The sequence below is a fragment of the Antechinus flavipes genome, chromosome 3 (genome assembly GCF_016432865.1).
Source record: "Antechinus flavipes isolate AdamAnt ecotype Samford, QLD, Australia chromosome 3, AdamAnt_v2, whole genome shotgun sequence".
In the NCBI taxonomy this organism is placed as follows: domain Eukaryota; kingdom Metazoa; phylum Chordata; class Mammalia; order Dasyuromorphia; family Dasyuridae; genus Antechinus; species Antechinus flavipes.
Window position 1 is genome coordinate 575,821,145 of NC_067400.1, and position 8,745 is coordinate 575,829,889.

Below are 8,745 nucleotides of genomic sequence, written 5' to 3' on the forward strand. Positions count from 1 at the left end.
TAGTAAATGTCCAAGGCCAAATTGAACTTGGGTCTTCAAGTCCAGCCCCAGGACTCTGTGTACTTTGACACCTGCTAGTTCCGTGAAAGAAACTTTGCTGATTTCTTTAGTTCTCTAAAACCTTCCCTTGTTATTTCCTAAATAATCTCATTTTCCTAGACATTCAAGGCTTTTTGTAATCTTTCTCTCAACCCTCTCTCTGGCTTTTTTGCCTTTGTTCCTCCTAGATGCTTAGATAAATTGCCTTCATCTCTGCCTCTGGAAATCTTTCCCTTCTCAAAAGCCCAACTTAGGGTCTGTTGTTTTTTATGCGACACCTCTGTTACGACTAGTGGAAAGAGATCTCCCCTTTCCTGAAGTTTGTCTCATTTTGCTCAGGTTGGTTATTTGGATTGCTGTTTCACCCTATTTTGTGGGGTGGGAAGAACATTGAGTGAAGGATCAGAACTCTGGGTTCACATTCAGATCTATCTTTGAGACCCAGATATTGAGTGAGTCACTGAAGACCCTGCCTCCTGAGGTTATCATAAAGTACTTAGTCCAGTGCTTGGCACATAATAGGTGCTTAATAAATCTTTTTTGATTGACAGCAGATGATTGATAATTACCTGTTTAATGAATCATATTCTTCATGGCCCATCTTAATTGTCTTTTCCTCCTGAAAGCTTTAATTTTTATCTTCCCTTCTCTGAGCTCCTATAAAACACTCCTGACCATTATCATGGTAGACTTTGGAGTGTGAGTGATTAACAAACACGAAGCTTGGCTATAGCTGCTAGCCAAAGGCACTTTAGCTTTAGAGGCTCAAAATGATTGCCCAAGGTCAGCTGGGCCATCCTAGGTCCAGACTTATACCTTAGGACAGAGGTCTTCAAACTTTTTAAATAGGGGGCCGGACTATAGTAAAAACAAAAACTTTGTTTTATGGGCCTTTAGATAAAGAAACTTCATAGCCCTGGGTGAGGGGGATAATTGTTCTCAGCTGCCACATCTGGCCCGCGGGTCGTAGTTTGAGGACCCCTGCCTTAGGAGAACAGTATAAGCAGTTGTTCCAAAGACTCTGCTGCCTCTTCTTTCTGCAGCCTAGAAGGAAAACTATGAATTCAGCACCTGGCTTTCTTTGGTCTGTGTATTCTTCTACAGCTGAGTAAAAGTTACTTTGCAAACTCAGTTGCTTTCCTTCAAAGTACCATTTTTCTTTAAAATCATCAGAGCTCAATGGTTTTCCGTGTTTGCAGATATGTGGTAATACAATTGGTTGGTTTGGGCTGTGATGTCCAGTAAAGTAGGCTTACTTCAGGCCAGGAAGTGGCTGAGGAGATGTCCTGCCTTTTAGAGGCAGTGTCAGCTAGTTATCAAGCAGATAGAGCAAGGTTCTGACTTTCTCTGTAGTCAGAAATCAGTCTGTTCCTTGTTTTTCAGAGGGAGATGATGGCCCCTTCTTGCCTCCTCTTGATATGGAGAAGAGGAGTGGTATTAGCAGAAAGTTTTGAGCATTTGGGGAACTTTTCTTGCAACAAGATGGTGGTAACCTGATTTATGGGACCTTCATGGGCCCATAACACTGGCCTCCTTCCTCCTCAGCATGGCTGGACAGTCCTGGCAGCTCCTAGTACTTATGCTCTGAAATCAATGTTTAGCTCTGCTTTCACTGCTATTTATGCTCCACTCATCATGCATTTGGCTTTCCTTCTAGGAAGCGACAAAGAGAAGAAGAGATTGAAGCACAAGAAAAAGCAAAGAGAGAAAGAGAATGGCAGAAAAACTTTGAGGTAAAATTCAGATGGATCATGTGGGTCAAAAGGACAGAATGTCAGAGCAAGAAGACCCTTAAAGGTCCTACTTGCCCATCTGAGGCCTGGAGAAGGGAAGGGACATGCCCAAGGCGTCCTATCAAGTCATGGCAGAATGGGCCTCCATTCCACATGGTGCTTGCCTCCCAATCCAGGTTTTCTACCAAAAATTTTTTTTTTTTAACTGCAGTTAGCTTTTGAGTTAAGTGACTTATCTGGGATCACTAATGGTGGTCAAGTAAAGACTAGTAGCCAATTTCCCAGTTCTTAATATGTTTCTCTCTTCTTCAGAAGATAACTCAAATGCCTTTTTTTGGAGTTTTTTTCTGAATCTGGACACCCCCTTCCCCTCCCCTTCCCCCCAGCCCCTATTTTATGTGAACTTTTTGTTTTCTTTGTTCCCATAAGACTTTTGTACTTGACTTTTGCTCATAATCCTATATTTCCTTCAAAGTACCATTTTTCTTTGAAATAATCAGAGCTCAATGGTTTTCTGTGTTTGCAGATATGTGGTATCGTTTTTGATATCGTTTTTATGGAAGGAATGTTTAGCCAAAGGAGCTTGGGGTGACTCTGGTGGGAGGAAGCCCTTTTCTATTCCCCACAGCCTCAGATTGTTCTCTGCATGAGATCTGGGTTTAGCACCAATCTCCCCAGAGAGAGAAGATCGGTGGGCTCTGGGGGTAGCATGGGGACCCTGCCCTCACTTTCTCGCGTCCCTCTTCCATTTCCCCTTCCATTGTGGAGGAGCCAAAGACAATGTCTCAGCCTTCCTAACCTTGACCATCTGACTGGAAGCTGGTGTAAAGGGGTCTTTTCCATTTCTAACATTCCATGCTCTGATGTTTTCTGCAAAAGGCGCCCCCAGCTATGTTATGGGGGGAACATGGGCAGCAACAGCCTGCCTGCAGACAGCCACATCCCGGCCACATCTTCTAGACTCACTGGGCCCTTGAACCAGAAATGCTGTAATTCCCCGTGTATGTGATCCAAACCATATTGTGGTTTGAGGGGTCACACAAGATCAGCTGTCCCGAGTCTCCTTTGTTCATGTTTTTACATCATCTCCTGTGATTCTTTCCTGTGGGTCAGTCTTGTCTCCCCACCATCATGGTGAAATTCCCAGGGCCAAGGGTAGGGTGCTATCCCACTCAAACTTAGCACGGAACGAGGCATGCTGGGTGTGCAGCGAATCCTTTTTGTACTCCATGTCCTTCTCAGAGTGTCCCTGTTGGTAGTGTGGGAGACCAGGGCAAAGGAACAGCGCGCCGTGTCATGTTGGGCAAATCCACCGGGCCAAGTGGTTTTCTGGAGGAGACGGGAGCTGGTGCTGAGAGGAGCGGGGTGCTTAGCTAGGGGCATGATCCTGCCTGCCTTAATTAGGAAAGCAGCTTCTGTTTGGAGAGTAACTGTTGCTTATAGAGCAATTTTCCCTTGGTATTCCTGTGAGGATGGGGTCATGTCAATGCTGTCCTCATTTCATATATGCAGAAACAGGCTCAGAGGTGAAGGACTGGTGGAAGCCAGGTGTTCCTGCTCTCGGGCACAGCATGGCAGACGCAGCAGCACTTGGGACTGTGCGGTGGCCTCCCCTTTGAGATGTGTAGGGTGTGCGTGCGACTCAAACCCAGCATTCTAGAGGAGCTTGGCAGCCACCTCGGGCTCTTGTTTGGGAGCAGGCAAGAGCCGGAGCAACCTTGCTGCCCCCTCGTTGGTTCGGCAGGCCTTTTCTAACACACCTCTGTGGTCCTCCATCCCTCCGACATCTGCTCTTCCTGGGGAGACGGGGCTAGACCTCCTGGTTTGGGGAGGCTGCAGCCGGGCCATGGGGGTGATGCCCAGTGAATGGGTGGGCCTTGGGGACAGGGCTTCTTTCTTTCTGTGAAAACTGACAGATGGACACTGAGGAGGAGGCCCTGCACCCCTTGGGTGGGAGTGACCAGCCCACAGGTAAAGCCTCTCCCTTTTACTGGCAACCCTTTGAGTCTGAAACTCTTTATCCTCAGGAAAGTCGAGATGGGCGTGTGGACAGTTGGAGAAATTTCCAGGCAAACACAAAGGGAAAGAAAGAGAAGAAAAACCGGACCTTCCTGAGGCCGCCCAAAGTAAAAATGGAGCAGCGCGAGTGATGTCTGGGGCTGCAGCAACAGAGTCTTTCCCTCCTTCCGCTCCCCCCCTTCCTGCTTTGAAGGACTTCTCCCCCACATAGAATAGTATTGGCTTTGTAGTCCATTGGTTTTCAGTATAATTTAATATTGATCAGAGTCATTCTTTTGTACATGGAAACAAGAGGCCTGGTTTAATAGCAGCCTGGCCTAGTCCCTGCCACTGTGGAGGGCGTGGGGGGGGGGGCGCCGCCCACCTCTGTTGCTGTTTGTAATTTAATGTTTTGTACTTCACTGAATTGTGACCTTTATGAACTTTATGTAGCGTGTGTGGAAATCATCTCATTAAACCAGTTGCTTAAAATGGTGTCGGTGACTTAGGAGGAGTCTGCCTTTAGAAAAGTCATCGGTTCCTTCAAATGCCCGTCCCCGGGTGAGTGTCCAGCCCTTGTATCTCCTGGTTGGATGGTAAAGGAAGCAGCGTCTGGGTGGAGCGGTCATGTCGCACCCCAACTCCTGCCGACTGTGCTCAGAATCAGCCCTTGCCCCTCGAGTGGCTAATGTTGTGTCGAGACCAGAGCCACCATCGCCTGTTTGATTTCCAAAGAGCTTGCTGCCCTCTTCCATCTAGCACAACTCTGTCCTAGCTTGTTTATCTCTAGTTAGTGGCTATTCTGTATGTATAATAAATTTTTCTACCAAAACACTGGTGTGTTCTCCCTCAGCCATTATTTTAAAGGCCTTTCTCTTTCTGGCCTGTCTGGGCCAGCTCTGAGCTAGCTTGGGATGTACTTTTGTCTTCTAGGGTAGCACAAATCACATAACTGTCAAGGAATTTCGCACTTAGGAATGCGAATTACTAGAAATAATTTTAAAAATTAGAATAATGTTTGTATATTTCAGCTCCTAATTGAAATGAAAAATTAATTAGTTGCTCTAACTCCCAGTATAGGTTTCTTGGAGGGGTGAGTTTAAATCTTGTAGCTTGTGGAGGCTGTGGTCAGTTGACTTTTGACCCTTGATTAGACCCCAGTGATTGGGTGGACCCACACAATCTTGCTTCTTCCTTCCTCTTTACCACTTGACTGCCATTAGCTGGAAAGCATGGGAGGGAACAAAAACTAGGAGCCCCACCCATTCTTGGTCACTGGGGTACTGAGGGGGGAGCTGTGTGGGCAGAGCAGGGCCCCTGGGCACTCCTACTCCAATAGGCCAGCAGCTAGAGAAGGACTGATATCAGCTGCTCGTGGGGCTGCGGAGGTGAGAAAAAGGGAAGTGGAATTGGCTGCATGTTTGTCTTTGAGGAGGCAGCTTGGGGGGCCATTGCTACTTGAAGTTATATTTATCTTTTAGGCTGTTTCTCCGGATCTCTTGCTGTTTGTTTCCTCGTGTGTATGTGTGCACGCACGCACAAGTACTAGTTTGTCTCTTCCTCTCCGACTGTTTGGATGTCAATGATAATATATTTTGTGTGCACTTTAGGGCTGAGGGAGAGCACGGTGTCCAGCTGCATGACCATCTGGCTAAATATGATGGGTATGCATTACTGCTGATACAAGTGGGTGGAATATAGGAGTGTCTGTGTCCAAAGTGTGCTGGAAAAGAATTTGGGAGGTGAACAGTCACAAGGTGGAAGAGGAATTCGTAGGTTTCTTCTAAGCTTTTCAATTACAGTATTATAGCTGGTTCAAGTCCTCCAGTTACGGGGGGGGGGAAACTGAGGCACGAGGCAGGAAGCGAGCTTGTCCAAGATCACAGTGCGGCCAGTGGCCACTCGGCCTCTTCCTTTCTCTGTCATACCACACTGCCCCCCACTTTATCCAGCTTTCATCCCAGCCCAGCCCACTTGTGCCAGAAGGTGGTAAGTCAGGCACTTGAGTCATAGCTGACACCAGTGGTTCTTAGATGCCTGATGCCAGCCGTGCACATCTGTCCATCCTACCCGACGCTCGGACCGCTCGGGACACGGTGAGGGGTCGTCATGATGAAGTCGTACGGGCCGGGACCCCAGGTCCGTCTGAGAAGCATGAAATGTGGGAAACTAGACGTGCCCGGGAGGCTTTCCCATTGGCACAAGGGGAGGCATTGTTTTCAGCAGTTGGAAATTTCACACTGGGACAGGAATGGGTTGGGAGAAGGGAAATTGTCACTTAGCTTCCAGGCAGGAAGAGGTGGCCCAATATTCTGCATGGATCTGAAAAGACCACTGGAAAGTGAAAGGTCAGGTTCTGCGGCCCCTTGCCCTCCCAGCCATGTGTGCATCACGGATAGAGCCACAGGCTGGCTTTGTTCTGCCCTTTCTTTGTTTAACTTCATGCTCAATAAAGGACACTGACCCCCATGCTGATCCTCAGGTGCTTCCTAGGGGAGATTTGTGATCAGTGGAGCTATGGCAGGGGGTGGGTTTCTAAGGGTTAGCTACCCTTCTCAGGAAGGCCCAGCTTATAACCAATCAGAAACTGCTGGTTTCTGACTCTAATAGCTGTGTGAAGTTGGGCAAGTCATTTAACAGCCTCAGTTTTGCCATCTCTACAGTGGGATTCCTGTACTAGTGACATCACTAAGTGGGAGACTTACTTATGTAAAACACCAACTCTGTGCCAGATCTGAGTGCCCCCTCAGTAAAAGTAAAGTAACCTTTATATGAGGTTAGAAATTATTAAAAAGTGGCAGTTGGCACATATTTTCTAGGAAATTAATACACATCTTTGTTAAATTAGCGTACATCTCCAAACCCAGAGATCTAACTTGACGGATCAGTAATTTATGGAAATAAGTGAATGAGAGAGGGAATTTCTGGGGCCTGGGGCTGGCTCCCTGGGTGGGCCGGGCCGGGCTGGGAAACATGGATGTTTAGAGCTGGGGTTCTTCCATGGCATTCCTGTCCTAGAACTGGTACTCGGGATGGGAGGTGAGAGGAGGAAGAGATACTATCTAGCATTAGAGAGCTCTACAGAGTCTGCGAAGTGCCGCCTTCTGGGGTGATGAGGGCCTGCACCAGGCGGCTTTGTCGGAGGAGAGAGCACAGAAGTTGTTACGGAGGTGCTGCTCACTTGTTCTGTTATGTCTGACTCTTCGTGACCCTGTTTGCGGTTTTCTGGGTAAAAATATCACAATGCTTTGTCATTTCCTTCAGGTCCCTTTACAGAGGAGGAAACAGGAAAACAGGGTGAGGTGACTTGCTCAGGGACATACAGCTAGTAAATGATTGAGGCTATATTTGAACTCGGCGCCTCCTGACGCCAGGCCCTGTGCCCTGCTGCGCTATCGAGCTGTGCCCATAAACTTGGGAAGGTGGGGGTACCTTGACAGGATATGGGGAGTTAGAAAGAGGGGAATATTTAAGGGAGAGAGAATGAGCTCAGTTTGGGACATGATCAATTTTAGATTTCTACAAGACCTCCAGGATGAGATATCTGAAGACCAGGAGACCTGGGTCCACCTGCCCCTGACTTTAACCTTGGTGGGCTTGGACAAGTTACTATGGTTGTGTCCAGTGCTGGGTCTATAACTCTCTGATCCTATGAACTTCCCTGTGATTTACTTTAGGGATGGGAAAAGAATTGAGAAATTCCTGACAGGGACCTGGAGCTCAAATGAGTTTTCTACATTTTGCTACAGCTCAACTCAGTGGTCTAGTCAGGGGATGTGATTGTCCTTTTCATGAACAGTTCTAGGATTCTTCTCCCAACCTCCTAATCCAGTGGGGCAGGAGGAGTAGAGAATTAAACATGGCCTTCCAAGGAAACCAGGGCAGAGCAGATACCATCCCAGGCTCAAGAATCATTAGACTTGGAACTGACTTGGCCCTCCTGCCAAATCAGAAGACCACACAAGATGATCCCCAGCTCCCTCCCAGCTCTGACCTCTCAGGTTCTAAGGGCCCTCCCAGCTCTGACCTCCTGAGTTCTAAGGGTCCTCCCAGCTCTGACATCCCGGGTTCTAAGGCCCCTCCCAGCTCTGACATCCCTTGTTCTTAGGGCCCTCCCAGCGCTGACATTTGGGTTCTAGGGGCCCTCCCAGCTGTGACCTCCTGGGTTCTAAGGCCCCTCCCAGCTCTGACATCCCAGGTTCTAAGGGCCCTCCCAGCTTTGACCTCCTGGGTTCTAAGGGCCCTCCCAGCTTTGACCTCCTGGGTTCTAAGGGCTCTCCCAGCTCTTACATCCTATGTTCTAAGAGTCATCCCAGCTCTGTCATTCTGTGCTCTAGGGAACCTCCTGGCTTCTTCCAGTTCTGACATTCTATAGTCTTTGTTTTTATTTCTCCCCATATTTACCTCTCACCCTTCAAGAACTTCAGGTATCTATCTCATTTATTATGGAACCTAGATTTCATGAACTCAGCAAACTTGCTACTATTGTAACAGGGAAGAACAAACCACCAACTCAGAAGAAGACAAAATGCCTACATTCAAGATCTCAAACAGGATATGAATTGATCTCAAGCCCAAAGAACCTTCTTGGAAGAGCTCAAAAAAAGATTTTAAATATCAAGAGAGGTAGAAGAAAAAGTGGGAAAAGAAATGAGAGGTATGCAAGAGAGATTCCACCGTTTGGAAAAGGCAGGACAAAAATTGACTAAAGAAAATAGTTCCTTAAAAAATGCAATTGGCCAAATGAAAAAAAAAAAAATCCACTGAAGAAAACAACCCTTTTAAAAGTGGAATTAGCCAAATAGTTAAAAACTAGAATTGGGCAAATAGAAGCTGATGATTCTATAAGATATGAAGTAAGATAAAAAGAAAGAAAAAATAGAAGAAAAAGTAAAATATCTCAATTGAAAAAAGACTGACCTAGAAATAGATAAAGGAGAGATAATTGAAGAATTATTGGACTACGTGAAAGCCA

At 47.0% G+C, this 8,745-nt stretch overlaps 1 protein-coding gene across 1 annotated transcript in view; it reads left to right on the forward strand.

The window, feature by feature from the left end:
* Window positions 1-4,604, forward strand: part of DNAJC8 (DnaJ heat shock protein family (Hsp40) member C8) — a 29,821-nt gene extending 25,217 nt beyond the window's left edge. The window contains exons 8-9 of the mRNA XM_051988048.1: window positions 1,697-1,772; window positions 3,800-4,604. Of these exons, the coding sequence (XP_051844008.1) occupies window positions 1,697-1,772; window positions 3,800-3,922 (199 nt within the window). The 3' untranslated portion in view covers window positions 3,923-4,604. The remainder of the gene's footprint in view (window positions 1-1,696; window positions 1,773-3,799) is intronic.
* Window positions 4,605-8,745: the final 4,141 nt, after the last annotated feature.